The sequence below is a fragment of the Microtus oregoni genome, unplaced genomic scaffold (assembly GCF_018167655.1).
Source record: "Microtus oregoni isolate MIOR12 unplaced genomic scaffold, Mior012 000037F_ref0000500, whole genome shotgun sequence".
NCBI lineage: Eukaryota > Metazoa > Chordata > Mammalia > Rodentia > Cricetidae > Microtus > Microtus oregoni.
In genome coordinates this window covers 16,882,668-16,899,742 of record NW_024543096.1, presented here as the reverse complement: position 1 = coordinate 16,899,742, position 17,075 = coordinate 16,882,668, and the positions used below count along the sequence as shown (strand labels likewise).

Here is a 17,075-nt window from a genome sequence, read left to right as displayed (position 1 = left end):
GCCAGACAGCACGGGGCACCCAACTCCTCTCAGAATGACACACCTCTCAAAGAAAGAGATCTAGTGGTCGGTTTCTGCAGTGAACTGTGAATCTGCCAAAACCCATGCCTTCTTGGACCTCGATTTCCTCATTCGTCCCCGCAAGGAAGCAGCAGTTAAACCCCAATACGCAATGTCCCTTTCAGGAAAGATCGCTGCGTTCCCCACTCACAGACGTCCTGCCTGCCACTCCCTGGCTCGCTCAGTGTTTCTTCCACGCTCGGTCCGCTGCCCTGCGCCCGCTCTGCACGCCGCCGAAGCCTTTTCACTGAGCCCGCCTGGCGCTAACTAATGTTTAACTCGGGCCGAAACTTGGCGGCGAGCGCAGGGCGACTGCGTGCAGAGCAGCGGCGCAGGACGTCCGTCTCCGCGCGGTAATTTCTGCCTGCGCTCAAACACCAAAGCTCAGTTCAGAGGAGCCGCCCGACCATGAAGGTGAGTGCACCCAGCTTTGCACCTCCCCGGCCCCTGGCTCGGGTTGTGGGTGCTGTTTCACCAAACTCTCCCCCAAACTGACCCAGATTTCTTGGAGGCAACCAGGAGCTGCCATTAGGCAGAAGCCACGGGGCCAAGTTAACAGGTGAAGAACCGTCCCGTCCTCCGCACAGTCTTCTCCCTTAGATCTGTGGAGCGTCCTACTGAGACCCTGGCGCCGAGCCTTGGAGGTCGGGGACAATCACCCGTGGAACGCAAAGCGGCACCCTCACTTGGCTTCAGAAGGGTGGGTGGGAGGAGAGATGCCAACAAGATCATAAGGTCATGCTTGGGGCCAAAATTCAAGGGTTCCTGCCAGAGTGAACCCCAAACCGCATCGGTCTCCTCGTGCACCTGCAAACCCCTCTGTTTCTGAAGGGGCCTAGGTCCCAGTCCTCTTCCCAGAGGAGGGGCGAAGGCTTTTCTCTAACTGTCCACAATCTGACCTGCTTGCAGACACCATGGAAGGTTCTCCTGGGACTGCTGGGTGTAGCTGCGCTTGTCACCGTCATCACCGTACCAGTGGTGCTCCTGAACAAAGGTAGACAACTCGCAACATCTTTTTATAAATGAGAGAGTGACTGGAGCTGGGGTCAGGTGACATGTGGTCACGCAAAGTGGGCTTAGCTTATAGGGGGCCTGGACCAGTGTACCCCGGCTATAGGACTGACAAGATTCCAAATGACTTTGCTGCTTCTGGGGGCTCAAGTGTTTAGGTTGGAAGCCTTGAGGCTTCCTCGTTTTGTCGGGTAAAACAAACACACACTTCCTGAAACTGGAAGAGAGGCTTAGTTTCTCTTCATTAAATGTAATTGCAAAAATCGTAATCTCGAATTGATGACTTTAGAAGGCTGTGGGGAGAGAGGAGAAAGAGGGAGAGAGAGAGAGAGAATCCAGACTTTTTTTTTCTGCAGGTGTGATGAGAGTTATAAGATTCGGTTGTAGAAAAGCAATTATTTGATCATTTTTTAGAAACATTGCAGCACTAAATTGCCTCTGCGCATGACATAGTGAGCTGGAATCAGTTAGCTTCTAGTGGATTATTTCATTGAAAGATACCTGCATGCGTTTCAGCTCGCCAGAACCTTCTGTTTTAGCCTCAGTACAAAACAGATAATGGGATGCCACCTTTGGATGGGAGCTCTGAGAAGAGCTAACGCGGGCCTCCTCGGGCTCTTCTCTCGCGGACCATCCTGCATTACTCACGGCACATGTGCACGTTCTGAACCAATCACACTGGGTGAAAATGTAATCAAGTGATCTTAGATTTCCAGGCAACAACTGAAAGTTAGTATGTAGAGCTATCAAAAACATTCCATTCCATGATGGAGCAAAGGTACCAAAGGTTAATCATTGAACCCACTGCTGATGATACTGAATTGAGATATCAGTGGTTACTTCTGTTTTAGTCAATGTAGTTCTGCTGTCTCAGAACTAAGGTAGATCCAAAGTTCAAGGCCATCCTCAGCTACTGGAGAAGGCCAACCTGGAAGACATGGGACCCTATCATTAAGTAAATAAAAAATATAAAATTTAAATAAAACATTCAAAAATCTATGTGAGGAAAAGATGAGCCATACCTAGAACCAAATAATCTCAAAGCCGACTTTTCTTCTGAAAATCAGAGACATCATAGGATCCCAGGAAATACTGTAACTACAGAACTTCCTCAGGGGAAGCCAGTGGGGTTGCGACCTATGGATAAGCCCATCTGAGATGGACAATGGATCCATCTTGAATTTGCCTTCCAAAGGGCTTGCTCCAATTAACTGTAAGACGTCTATGCTATTGGATAAAGTATGCAGACTGAGGAGGGCCTGTTTTGCCTTTTCAATGGACAGCATCCAGTCTCTTCTCTAAACAAAATATCAAGGATGTTCCTCTGCAGAGGGCTTCTTGAGAGACCTGCATGTCTCCTTTCACTGACTCTTAGGGTTTTAACTAGAGAGGCCTGAGCGCACTGCCTTAAGGGCTGGAAGGAGCTCTCTTAGGGAATCTGTAAAAGCCTGAAGAGTAAGAAAACATGCATGGCTTGTGTGTCAACACACAGCGATCATATTCTGTGCTCGAGGATTCTAAAGGTCTGAGGGCCAGAGAAGAGGTTGTAGTGGGAGTAGGAAGCAAGAAGTGGACTTTAATCCCTAGGTGACATAAAGCTATGGGGAATTATATATACTTAGATGTATGCATTTTACTTTATCTATGAGTGTTTGCCTGCTCCGGGTATCAGTTGGAAGTCAGGTTGTGATTCCTGGAACTGAAGGTACAGATGCTTGTGAGCCATCCTGTAGGTGCTGGGAATTAAACCCTGATTCTCTCCAAGAGCCACAAGCACTCCTCCCCCCACCACCGAGCCATCTCTCCAGTCCCCTCCCCGTTTAATATATGAAGGGTGGGAGGTTCTAGCATGCCTGGTTTCCTGGGCTTGATAGTGGAAGAACAAGCTGGAAAGAAAAGCAAAGAACTGGGCCCCAAACAAGGCGCAGTTCACAATTTGGAAGCTGGAAGCTACTCAGATGTGAATGACTCTACTTTTGTGACTGGTTAACCTTGAGAAAGTGTGGGGGAGGGTAGCAGAGAATGCCTCCTGGGGACCTGGCAGAAACCTGGTTTCCTGGTAGCTTGTTTACACTTACGTTGCTCTTTCTACTTGCGAATTTTCCTGTGTGTTTAGATAGAAAATGAAAGTCATCTTGTTTCAACTCCTACCTTATCATAAGGGGCAGAGATGAGAGCCCAGGCACATAGCATTTCCACTAGGTCAGCAATACCTTTCCTGGGCTGTGCCACACTGTAAGGGATGAACCCAGCCTCGTAGTGATGAGGTGATGAGGTGTCTGCCCACCCCACCCCATGCCCAAGGTTTAACATCACACAACCTCAGGCAAGGAAGAAATGGGAGGGGAGAAGTGTAGGGTGAAAGAGAAAAAGAGGTTTTGAAGTAGGGAGAAAGAAAAGAGAAGAGGGAGATTTCATTGAAAACAAAAGAGACCTAGATCTGTGTACAAAGCAAAGAATTAAACAGTTAAAAGGATTGGATGAAAAGGGCAAACCCAAATTCTTCCCCTGAGAGGCTAGTTTGAGATAAAGTCAAGTGTTTCCATATGAAATGCTGATGTCAACCGAACTAGGTGCGGTAAACACAGGGAACAGGGGTGGAGGGACTTCAGCGTATTGTCTTTTTATTTGTAAAGATAAAATGCTTCCTGAAGTCAGAAGTTAGCTGAGAAGCTTGCTCTTCTCCAGGAAAAAGACAAAAACAAAAATCTTCAGGGCTTGGTGAATGTGTAGCGTAGGTAAAGCTTTTCTTTAACCTTCCACTTGCTTTGTTAGAGACATGGTACATTGTGTTTCCCAAGAACCAGCAGCAAAACATAGCAACATGTTACCTATCGAATAGCCAACAGCCAAGTGGAAATGAAGTGTTTTCATTCATAATTTGTGATTACTTCACTTTGTAGTGTGATGTTTGAGATATTCAGTTGCCAAATAGCTTTAGTCCTCTGTTTAGTTATGGAATGGAAATATCCCTCTTCTTTTGTTCCTTTGCGTCTGCGCCACAGTATATTTCCCTAATACCATCTTTTAATTCACGCAAAACCTGACTTCTCATCCACACCCCCATACTAAAAGAAAACCTAAATATGAGGAGAAAGGAGGAGCCAGAGAAACAGATAACATCTATACAGTGTGCCTGAGAAAATCCAGCATCGATTCCCAGTTGAAAGAACAGAAATGAGTCTGAAAGAAAGCTTTGTGTGCATCAGAGGACAACACCGACATATTCTGCTGTGTAAAAGCTCAGTTGACAGTCCTCAGCCCTCCTGAGTGATCCTGTCATCTGTGCTTGGTCTTTGTCTGGCCAACAACTTGGGCTTTCATTTCCCTAGCTAACTTTGCCTTGAAAATTGTTTCCTCTCCTCTCAAAAGGGGTCCGAAACCCAGAGAGACGAGATTGTTTGCCTGGTTAATGGTCAAGGAATAACAACCTAAAGAGACTGACCGGAGCTGGTGTGGTGTGCTTTTTAACGATAAGTCTTGAGGCCCCAGGGGGAGGTGTCTGGAAAGAACACAGAAGCAGTTTGCTTTGTGGCGGAGGTGTGTTCACTCTGTGCCTTGAATTGGGCTGAGGGTCTCCAAGTGTTTCTCATTTAATCAGTAAAAGAACTCTTGGGCAAAGTAGTACTATTGCCATTTACATTTGAAAAAAAAAAGTTACTTCTTCATGAAGCTTGAGGCAACAGGCATTATCTCCTATATTGTGAGTTGAGGAATTTGGGTGGGGATCACCTTGGGATCCTGGTTTAGGGTCTCTCCTGAGTCTCCTGAGTTTATCACCTGAAAGGTTAACCCGAAGATAGAGGATCTTATGCGAGGTTCCTCACCTTGTGCTTAACTGGAAACCTAAGTTTCCCTGATGAGATCCTCTGAAGTCAGCAAGGCAGATGGATTCTCTTGAAGGAATCACACAAGAAGGGCTAAGCAGGAAGGCCTGGTGCCTGCCATGATTTTTCCTCAGACGTGGCCATCACATCAGTTCTGGTGTTTGGTATTAGCAGTACAGAAGAACCCCGATACAAGGGTGTGGGGAGAGCCTGATAAACAGCAGAAGGTGCATATCACAGGACCCTCTCGGAGGATGGATAACGAAGAAATTCAGAAGTTTTCTTAGTGTTCTGTAGAGTAGATAGCCACACACAGACTATATGCCTACAGCTGATACTTGAAATTGTTAAACCCCACTGTCATTTCGTTAGCTTGGGATCAATTATAAAATCAGCTGGGTCTTATTAACATAATTATTACAGCCTCTAATTTACATAGCTGTAACATAATGTCTCCACTGTTAATGTCTACATCCTAAATGTACTTCAAGAATTATCATTCCAAGACCAGCCTGGTCTACAAAGCTAGTTCCATGACAGACTCCAAAGCCACAGAGAAACCCTGTCTCGAAAAACCAAAAAAAAAAAAAGAATTATCATTCCATTTTTCCCACCCAATAACCTTAGGTGATGCTGGAGAGTCCTTGGGATTAAATTAGGGGGCCTCATGTGTGCTGGGCACATGCTCTATCCACTGAAAGACCCCAGGCCAGCATCTGTGCTTTTGAATGGTCCTATCGACGGTAGGGGTGGGAGAGAACTGAGACACAGCTGCATGTTGCCACCTGCAATGGCAGGAGGAATTCCTTTCAGAGACCACTACTCACTGAGGTGAAGCCGGGATCGACCTCACCACAGAAACATTTCAGGACGTGCCAGTCTGAGAAAGAGTTGAAGTTCATTACGAAGCGATTTTTAACATAGAAGGTTAATGGAAAGAACAGGATAAACCTGAGCATAGGTACGAGCTTCTCAGGAGGGAGCTGGGCTTAAGTCTTTTTTACCATAGCCTTACAAAAGATCTTGGTGCTTTCTGAAGTTACATCTCAAAGGGTTGCTAAGGAACTCAATGAGATCAGAGGGTTGTTACCAGGTACACTGGACAGGATTACAGCTGATAAGATAAAAACCAGCACACAAGGCCGCACAGGGAGTTAAAAAGTTTATAGGCTTGTTTGTAAAATCCCCAGAACATTAGAGATTCTCATCTAGGATAAGAGGTAAGATCGTTTTGAAAGGCACGTATGCTTAAGACTTCAACATGGTTTGTGACTACTTAAGAATTCTTATTGGGAAAGAGCTCTGTAGAAAAGGAATATCTCTATGTTAGACAACCTTTTCAGTGAGCTTTGTTAATTGTGTTCTTGACTCAGCTGGTGAATCTTGAAGCAGACTCTCGTGTGTGTGTGTGTGTGTGTGTGTTGTTGGGGGGGGGGTCTTTTCCTTCCCCTTAAGTGTCCCTGGTTTTCACTCTGGCTTCACTAAGTGGTATTACATTAAGTAGCGTTAGTAGTCCATCCCAGTTTATCACCAACACTTGCCTTGTTTCTGATACAAGTTATGTTATTCCATCTAATCTTCGCAGAATAGCTGATTTCAGTGAGAGAGATCCATATCTTTTAAGCCTTGAAGACACTAGGGTATGGAAAGCTTACGGGCTTGTAAGTAAGTAGTAGGTGTTGGGAATCCAAATCTTAGAGTCTCCCGTGAGCGGGCCAGTCCTCAGAAATAACTGATTTAAAGAAATGCTTTGATGGCCAGTTTTTCAGAGTTAATGTTTAATCATTGCCTTATGGTTGAATGCTAATCCTTTCATAGTTGTAAATCAATATCTTGTAAATATTTCCAGCCGCACTCTTCTCCGCTCCCTTGCAACCTCAGCAAGGAAGTGGCCTCTCAATTTGAGAATAACCCCGAACCACAAACTTAGCACTTCTGAGCTGTTTTATTAGTTTCCAGGCATAGATAGGGCTTTCAGTTTTACGTTGGACTTCAAAAGTATAGCTTCATATGAAGCTTCTCTAGCTTATAGACCCTTCTCTCTCCTTGAGTGTCCACACTGATGAATACATTTCTTCAGTATTTGGCTCACTATGTGAAAGAAATAGACCCGTGAGTGTACACTGTATAATTTACCCATCTTAAGTCTGCAAAAAAGTAATTTAAATCAGAGCCAAAGCCTGTAGTGATCTTGTTCTTAGCTTCTGGGAGCTCAGAATATGTAAGCGAGGAAAATGAAATCGGAAGACCAGCACACAAATGTGGCACAATTCATGCCTTCCCCGACTTCACATTCCCCAACCTGAGTTATCCGGCTCCTATTCATACCCACCTTACTTAAGCTCCGCACCACGAGTCTAAGGTGAGTCTTAGCTCTTCATGCTCATTTATTCTTCCACTCCAGACCATATAATTAGTTCAAGCATGAGACTTAGCACCTCTTCAGGCCTAAAGTCCTAGAGTATTGCAGTCCTCGTCACGCCAACAACCCTTTTATAACGCGGACAGTTGTTGAGAGTGTGGGGACTCTGATCCCAAGAGATGTGCATAAGGACCACCTTCCTTGGGTCTTTATAGTCTACTGAAGTTGCGCTATGGGCAGTTGTAGGAATTAATTCAGATGGTAGCAAACAATTGTGACCAAAGCAAAATGGGATGGGGAGATGACGGCTACAGAAGGGCGTTTCTCTATTAGTCTCCATTAGTTTCTCTATTAGATTCTGAGCCACTGGAGGGTTTAACGACAAGGAAGACATATTAGTTACACTGGAAAGTATGTCTCTGATTCCTGTGTGGACAGTGTTTGGGGGCAAGGGCTAGTTTGTACCTGTGGGAGGGGAGATGATGGTGTCCTGGAGATGGAATAAACTGGTTTGCTCTAGTGAGTTTTAGAGGTAAGACAGCACAGGGATGCGAGGAATGCAGGGAGGAGAGCCTAGGGTTCCTAAGAGCCAGCCTAGTAGCCTAGAGTTTTCCTGAGCTAATCTGCAGAGAAGTGCCTCTGGCAAATTCTCCTCCCAAGGCCAAGCTGGGGCCTTCTCTACACCCTTCTCCTAGACCAGTTTTGCAATCTTCCTGCTCAGCAAATATCCTTGGAACATATTGTAAAGGGCGGCACTGTGTCAGGAGGAATGTAAAGATGATAGCCCTGACCTCTGTCCTCAAATGGTTCACAATATTCAAAGAAACCTGAACATGAACTGTAATAAGAGACCCGAGAGCTCTTCTAGTAAATGATCAAAGTGCCCTGGGAGCCCTCAAACGTAAATGTCAAGCACTGTCCAGGAAAGCTCGCATGGAAACCCGCCAAGTGCGAAAGAAAGATTAATGATTACTGGGCCTGAATACAATTCTTCCATCGTCCCAGTCCCCAAGCTGACGCCAGCCACGCAGGTCACACCTATTTGTTCAGTTCCCCCAAATTTACAGTCCCAGGATTCGGTAGGAAGATTATATTAAGTGGGGATATTTTTGTCTGTAGGAAACCAGCACCTAATCAGTTGTTTACAAATGCAGACTCTCATCATTGTGTTCTTATCAGCATTTTGCTTAACTGGAAGTCTAGAAATGAGCCAATGTTTTAGTTCGTTAGTGTCGCGACCAGACAACAGTCTCCAGATCTTTTTACCTTTCAAATCTGTCATCCTCTCGTCATTTGGCAGTTTTCCTCCAGCGTGTCTTCTGCAGGATCTCTCGTCCTTGGTTCTGGTTGAGCACAGCTGGACTATATATGTCCATATATAGCTATATCACCTGTTCACGGGGCTTTCAGGGAAGGAGGGGATGCCGTTCTTTCTCTACGGCCCATTGCATCAGTGGGGAAACTTTTTATAGAAATCTCCTGACTTGAGGCAGAGTTGCATTAAATTTTATCAGCTAAAATGTTGCCCCTTCTCTGTTTAAATTAGCTATCAGCAAGGAAAACAGTTCATCGTGATTTTACTAGACTAATAAGCACCAGCCTTTCTAGGGTTGAAGAGGAACTCCATTCTTTAGCGCAGGGAAAAGGGACCATGCAAGTGAAGATTCTGGAAGACCAAATGGGTTGTGCACATTGCCACCCATCTTGCTACTGCCCTCTGTTCTTTGTATTAGGAAGATGTAAGTGTCCAGCAAAAGGACAAGCATCAGGCTAGCTCTGTTCTTCAGGGAACTGGATTTTGTAACCCTCTCCTCACTTTCTTCCCTAACTACCCGAGTCGATGGTAAGACGATATTTTGATGCTCCTTTTCTCCATGGACATGTTGACTCCAGCATTTTCCTTATCTTGGCCTCCAAAGAAATTGGAAACAGGAAAAAACTGAATTCCACAATATTTACTATATAAATTTGAGGCAACAGAGGAAGTTAGAGACATTTAAAGAAAAATACCATCTAGTTTCCTGTAAGAGTACATAAGAACTATCGCATTTTATCCAATTGGCAGACATAAACCTTGACAAAAAACAGTCAATATAAAATGAGCATTAAATGTTTTGTGTTTATTTTTTATTTTATTTTTTGTGTATGGATGTTTGGCCTGCATGTATATCTTTGTACTATAGGCATTCTGTGCTCAAAGACGTCAGAGAGGGCATCCCCTAAGACTGGAGTTACAGAGAGCTGGGAGCCAACAAGTGGGTACTGGGAATAGAGCATGGGTCTTCTAGAAGAGCAGGCAGTCTCTGAACTGCAGAACCATTTCACCAGCTTCTAAATGAGCCAATATTTAAAAGATGGTAAAAATTAGACCTAAAAAATTAAGTCAGGAAAAGTAAGACTAAAAATAATTAATGGCTATAAAAACAAAATAAACAAAGGAAAAGCAAGTAAAATAACCTCAAATCCCTAGAAACTGTGACAGTTATACATGGACAAAAGAACCTAGCTGATGGCCTAAGTCTTTCAAATTTTAGTGTGTGTGTGTGTGTGTGTGTGTGTGTGTGTTGGGGGAAGGATTAACAGGCATAGCAACAAGTCTGTCTAAAAATAAATAAAAGTAGTTTATCCACACCAAAGAGAATATACAGAAGCCAAGGCAGAACAACTCCTTGCTCCTAAATCATAACACACTTATGGTCTATTGTGTCTGTGGGGAAACCATTTTTGGAAATTCCTTGATTTGTCTGCTCCCTTAATGAGGATTCTTTGTATGACCTACCCCTCGAGCCTCCACTGTGCTTCTCAGGTTAAGACCCTGCCTGCTATTTTAATAAGAACCCCAAACCTGTTGAAGATAATGCAGTTCTTACCAATCCATCTATGCACTCATTCAGGATGCTGGACCAGTTCCTGTCTAAGACCAGACCCTCCGTTTGTGCCATGAATCCCATCCCCAAGACAAAGATTTAACTCTCTGTCTGGAGGATCATTATTTTGTTCATTTCTATTCAGTCACAAGTATGACGTAATCTCTCACATCTTCAAAAGAAAACACCCTTCCCTTTCTCTGCCTCCTTACTTCAAAACCCCATGGTTCAGAGCTGGAGAGATGGCTCAGAGGTTAGGAGCACTGCCTGTTCTTCCGAAGGTCCTGAGTTCAATTCCCAGCAACCACATGGTGGCTCACAACCATCTGTAATGAGATCTGGTGCAGAATACAGTATATATAATAAATAAATAAACCTTTAAAAAAAACACAAACCCCCACGGTTCTTTGTTAACACCATCGATTGGTCACAACATAGGAAGTTAGAGATTGTAGGCACAGGAAGGATTTCTGTCTGCTCTTGCTGACTTGGAAGATGAAGATTCATGTTTCTAGGAATGTGCGCATTCTCTAAGAGGAAAGAGCAGCCCTGGCTCTGAGTCAGTAAATAAACAAAAATTCCACCCTCACAATCCCAATGAAATAAACCTGATGACAGTGTGGTGAGCTCGGGGTCAGATTTCTCCTCAGAGCCTCCAAATTCCAACCCCCAGCCAGTCAGCCCTTGATTTCACACTCCCTAAACTCAGAGGAGAAGAACCAGCTGTGGTCGGCTGGACTCAGTGACCTATAGAACTCAGGGCTGGTATGCTGGGGACTTGGAGCTGGGATCGGTGATTAATCCACTGAGGTTGTGGTAATTTGTTAACCAGCAATAGAAAACACAGGCAGTGTTTATATTTAAACATAGGCAAACCATCTCCTTCTTGCCTCAGAACCAGTCAGTGGCGTCCTATCTCCTTAACGTGAAAACAGCTATTGCAGTGGTCAGCTGGCCATCAAGTCTGAGACTCACTTGTCTGAGCTCCCTCCTGTCTCTGTGTAGCTCGTGCCTCTTGCTCTCCTTTCTCCGGAGACTATTAACCCGAGTTAGTATGATGCTACCTTGCTCACTTTCAGGTCTTGTTTCAAATGTTTCTTGTCCATCGGCCTTTCAGACTCTCCTGGTAAAAACAGAAACATCACGAAGCGAACACTCCTCTTCTTTCCCTGGTTTGTTTTCTCCATGGCACTTAGTACCACCTAGCTGGCACCATTGCCGACTTCTTTGCTCCCATGTCTCCCCTTTTAGAATGCAAGCTTCCAGAAAGTCAGTCTTTTGTGTTTTCTTTAGTTATATCTCTAGTACCCAGAATATTGCATAGCACTATAGGTGTTGAGTAAGCATCCAATGAATTAAAGGAGAGTCAGAATAAAAGGAATATCTTTTGTTTTCTCATGTGTGTGAGTGTTCATCCCTCAGCCTATGGAAGGCAGTCAGAGGACAGCACAGGGTGCCCCGTTCATTTCTTACATAATAGGTTCATCAATACAGACTCGAGTCATCCTGTGCTAGATCATGCCCCACTGCTCTCTGTACAGTGCTAGCTGGGCTTGACAAAGAAAGGTACGTTCACTCCATTGGTGCAATTCGAATCTGATGAAAGAAGAGACTTTAGGTTGTGTATTCAAAGAATAACACAAAACGTCTTGGTCAACTGGTCAAATGTCTGGTGTGGAAAATAAACAAAAGAAGTCGGGGAAGAAGAGGCACATTTGGGTGATGGAGTGAGGCAGGTGAGACGGTGGGATGAGATTATTGTGACTACGGAAGATGTGCTTATGAAGCCATCACTAGCACCCAAGATCAGGAAGAGGCTCAAACAGGTAGCAAGGTCTGGCAAGCGTTTCCTTATGAGGGATCCTCCTCACGCACACTTAAGAACTGGGAAGAAGTAAATAGTGAAGAGAAACTTAAAGGCTCAAAAGGGAAAAGATGAAAGGATGACCATGGGCTTTGCAAGTCAGGAAACCAAGGTTGTGAGGCCTCGGATGGCCAAGGCATTGTCAGAAGGAAGACTCTGCAACCCTCTGACCTCCAAGGGAAGGATGAAGCAAACAGGAGGGCCCAGTGCACAGTGATGAGCCTGGTAGTCCCTGTGTGACTCTGATGAAGAAGAAGCTGTGGATTTTTCATTAGGTCATACTATACCCTTCAAATATCTATTATCACAGGGCATGCATTATTCAGCATTCTGTAATTTTTAAAATCTAGGAATCTTTAAAAAAAAAATAGAAGAAATCTGTATTGAGCCTTACCTAACTAGTTTTAGAGAATTTAGAGAAAAAAGATGAAAATCATGTAGAGGAGAGAATGCTGGTGGAACAGATTGTTCCAGGAGCTGCTATCCTTACCACATCCCTTTGTGAAGAGGGAACAGCCACCTTTCGTGCCGCCTCCAGGGAGAGGTCAACTTTTAACTGTCTGTCTATTTCAGCCAGCTGCAAGCACTGAATTCACACCTCCATAAGGTCTAATTCACCCCCCACCAGTTCACAACATCTGCTCTCACAGCACTTAGCACGTGCACTTACTTTTCCAGATGTTTAGACTGGTTTAAAAGAAAGTCACAACCGCACCCCTTGGAGCCCATTCAGTTGTGGCTTGGGTGTTTATTAGTAATGGCACTTTGGTCACAACTATCTGTGTCTCGGTCTATTTATCTTTAACAATGGGTAAGACTAAGATGAATAGAATAAGTGACTTAATAAAATACACAATGCCTTGAACTATCCGGCACACCAAAAGAAAGCTAGAAGAGCCATAAATGTGATTCTGGATACATTTCCCAAGTGTTTTGTTTCTTAACAGTCCCAGGGCTTGAAGCATAATAATATTTACCATGTGCCCCGTGGTGCTAAAATTTTGCCTGGTAAACACTGAAAAAGGAACCATGTCTTATGGGACATTTTCCAATGATTGCTTTTCTTTGAATCTTGGATTAGAAACATCTGTCCCAAAGAGGAGCTTTGTTGATTATGATTATAAAAATTTCTGGGTGGGAAGTTCTTCAGTGAGTCAGTATCAGAGTTTTCCAGCTTCCCTAAATGATGGGTATTCTTTCAAATACCAGCTGATCATCCCCAGTTTGCATGATGACACCCATAGTCAATATCTCTCCACAATTATTTCCAGTTATTTGTCATCAGAGAAACTACCCCCTAGGTTGAAGCAATTTGATTTGATCTATGAGTCATTTATCCTGATACTTAAGTTTTCTCCTTCACCCGTTTCTTATCGCTTCAGATTACTCTGGCTCACACTGTCCAGCAGCTTAGCAAGGCATAGACACTCCTGTTGTATTAGTTTAAGCCTTTGTTGTTGTGTTTATTCCTAGGTGAGTTCTATCAAGGGCTGAGAGAGTAGCTATAATCAGAATAAAGGTTTGTTTTACTTCCAACAGTAATAAGCAAGCCTGTGGTCCTCTGTAGCATTGGCTTTGTGTGTGAATCCTCCTGGACCTTCCCTTGCAGCGGTCAGCATGGCTCATTGTTCCACACCAGTGGCAACATTGCTTTATCATGACCCAAATACGGGGCCCATTTGCTCTCTGTTGCCTTTTAAAAGACCATGTTCTTATTGCTTCCAGGTCTTCTACATCAATCTCAGTATCTGCTCATCTAATCTTGAGAAGTGTATGATTTGCCCTTATTTAACCCTCCACATCAGTCATCTGCTTTTGCAAATAAAGTTTTATGCAAACACAGCACCATTCATTCATTTACAGGTTGGTTGTAATGACTTTCGAGTTACAAAGGCCGACTTGAATAGCTACAACAAAGGTCAGACAACTTATTGACCACAGAACCCAAATTATTGCCCACTTAGTCATTCAACAAAAACTGCAACTCCAGATGAAGATGTTGCAACCTTACAACTGGTACAGACTTTATTTCTATCTACTAAGGTTTCATGCTAACCTAGAAGTCACAGGAGATGTAGGGTAAAAATTGGTCACACAGATGCACAAACAGGAGAAAGTCTAAGGAAACGCTGAGTGCAGGGAGGAACTGTGTCAAAGGCTGGAGAATACACACATTCTGAGCTCAAAACTCAGAGGGATGCAATGAACCTAACTTTTTCCAGGATCTTGATGTCTTTTTTTATGCTTAAAGTTTCATGTTTTAGTAAAAGAAATGGGAAGTGGGGAGGCATACACAGATTGCAAATTGGCAAGGAAACTTTAGGCTTCCTAGAGAGAGACAGCATGGCACCTAAATGGGAGAATACTCAAGGGCCCTGGTTATTTCTTGGAATATCTTTTTATGGAGTTTAAGAGAAGGAGCTAACTATGAGGGGGGGGGGTATGTTTTCATATTTTGATGGACAGATTTGGGTTGTGTAACCCTTTGTCTACCAAGCACATTCCTTCCTGTGATGTTTCTGAATTTAATCTTGTGCACAGCCAATTATGCAAAGATGTAAGGTGCTAATAGGGCATTTTCTCTAATAGTTCATTCAGAGGCTATACTGTCTTGCTTTACATGCCCAGACCAGTCTGAATTGGATCAACCTTCTCATGCCCATACCTAGATATATCTAAAGATATATTAGCACAGGATCTCTCCATTAAAGGGGAATCACTGATGACTATTTTGGACATAAAAACATATTCTCTGTTTGGAGCAGGTTGTGCAGGCAGCTCAGTGTAGGTGGGGGTCCGAGGTTGCTATGTGCATTGCTTAAAGTAGTGTGTGTATATCCCAAGTTGAGCAGAGTCTCAGGTTTCTAAGTTGTTCTTTCTTGTCACATGCCTCCATTATGAACATAGTGAAACTTAATTGACTGTTATTTTCTTGAAGCTGAATTGTTAATCTCAGCATCACTGTAGGTACTCCAGAGAACATTTTTCAGTTTGTTCATTCTTTCTTCCTTTCTTCCTTCCCCCCGTCTCTCTCTGTTTCTCTCTCTCTTTCTTTTTGCATCCTGACTTTCTATAGAATGCTTGGAACAACTCAATAATACACAGTGGCATAGCTGTAGAGCTTCCTAAAACTAAGTCTTCAATAAAACATATTAGAAATGTTACCTCATCTCAACAATGAAAACTCCCCTAAGCCTTAAAATGATATTTGTGTATTGAAAACGTGAGTCTTTGCATGCCTGTCTCAGCCATTTTTGTGTCCTTATAACAAAATACCAGAGATTGGGTAATTAGTAGAAACCAAAATTGTCTTACAATTATAGAGGATGTGAAGCCTGGGACCATGGCACCACAGAGAATTCAGTATCTGATAAGGGTCTTTGTGATATTGCCCTAATGGCAGAAAGGCAGAAGGACAGAAGGACAAGTTAATTCACTACAGTATTTTTTTTTATGAAGTTCTGATTACTCCATGAGAGCAGAGTGTTCATGACTCAGTCACTTTTCTACAGGCCCTGTCCCTTATTTTTTTCATTTCCTTCCTTTTATTGAAAATAGATATTTTATCATACACTATATCCTGATTATAGTTTCCTCTCCCTCTACTCCTCCTAGTTCTTCTTCCTTCCCTTCCCATTCAGATCCACTCCCTTTCTGTCTGTGGTGGTTTGAAAAAAAAAATGGCCCCCAAAGAGAGTGGCACTATTTGGAGGTGTGGCCTTGTTGGAGTAGGTGTGGTCTCATTAAAGGAAGTGTGTCACTGTGAGGGTGGACTTTGAGGTCTCTTATATGCTCAAGACAAGACCAGTGAGACAGTTTACTTCCTGTTGCCTGTATATCAACATACAGTAACTTTTTCTCCAGCACCATGTCTGCCTGCATGCCACCATGTTCCCTACAATGATAATGAACTAAACCTCTGATATTGTAAGCCACCACTTCTTTGTAAAAGTTGCCATGATCTTGGTGTCTTTTCACAGCAATAGAAACCCTAAGATATTGCCTTTCATTAAAAAAGAATGATCAGGCTTTTTCTAAAAGATAACAGCCAGACATGACAAATTAAAATATAATACGATAAAACACAAACCATCACATTGAAACTAGGACAAGGCAGCCCAACAGAAGGAAAAGAGCCCCAAGAGCAGGCACAAGAATCAGAGAACCACTTGTGGACATCCTCAGGAGTCCCATACTAAAAGCTGTAATATACAGGCAGAGGATCTGGGGAAGACACACATAGGCCCTGGGCTTGCTGTGTCAATCTCTGTGAGCTCATATGTGCCTTGTATAGTTCATTAAGAGATCCTTGTTCTCCTGGTGTTCTTCATTCCCTCTCTCTTACACTCTTTCTGCCTCCTCTTCTGTTGGGTTCCTTGAGCGCTGAGGGTTGAGATTTAATGGAGACCTCCCATTTAGAGCTGTGTGTTCTAAGGATTCTCTCTCCATGTAATGTCTGCAAGTCCTGTCTCTTAATACCACAACAGAGAGTGAGTTTTGGTGCATGACTTTTGAGGAACATTTAGACTGAAACATTTACCACCCTTCTGACATCCAGTACCTGCTTAACTCTAGAAGCTAATTCTAGCATCCACTCAAAAGCACCCAGTGAAGAGCCTCATTTAAGTCAGAAATGATAGAGCTCAAGAGAAGACTCATTCTGACGTAGGTTTTCTCCAGCTGTGGATCTGAAATCAAGCATGTTACATGCTTTAAACTACAATGGCGGTATAGAAATGTGATAGTTGCTCCTATTTCAAAAGAAAGTAAAAGGCAAGAAAGGAATGGTAGGTCTATGGTAAGCCCAAAACCCAACAGGGACAGCCTCATTAATTCTTTTGTGTATTGAGAAAAACATTTGGTTCAATGTTTACTTTTAGGTGCACTTGGGCCGGTCTTTAGTCTCTTGCTAAGCACAACCCATATAGCATCTCTTGCAGATTGAAGTCTTGTGCCTGTGACTTCCCCAGGATGGCATTTCAAGCTAGTTCCCTCATACTAGCCCAGCTCTCAAATCTCATTGCAGACTCTATCTCATTGCTCTTCTGAACTTTGTCCTACTGTGACTTTCTAGAGCAATGCTA

General features: G+C 43.5%; 1 protein-coding gene across 1 annotated transcript in view; it reads left to right on the top strand.

The window, feature by feature from the left end:
• The first annotated feature begins 277 nt into the window (after positions 1–277).
• Dpp4 (dipeptidyl peptidase 4) overlaps positions 278–17,075 on the top strand; it is a 76,662-nt gene continuing 59,864 nt past the window's right edge. Inside the window, exons 1-2 of the mRNA XM_041631604.1 lie at positions 278–474; positions 970–1,054. Coding sequence (XP_041487538.1) covers positions 469–474; positions 970–1,054 — 91 coding nt within the window. The 5' untranslated portion in view covers positions 278–468. The remainder of the gene's footprint in view (positions 475–969; positions 1,055–17,075) is intronic.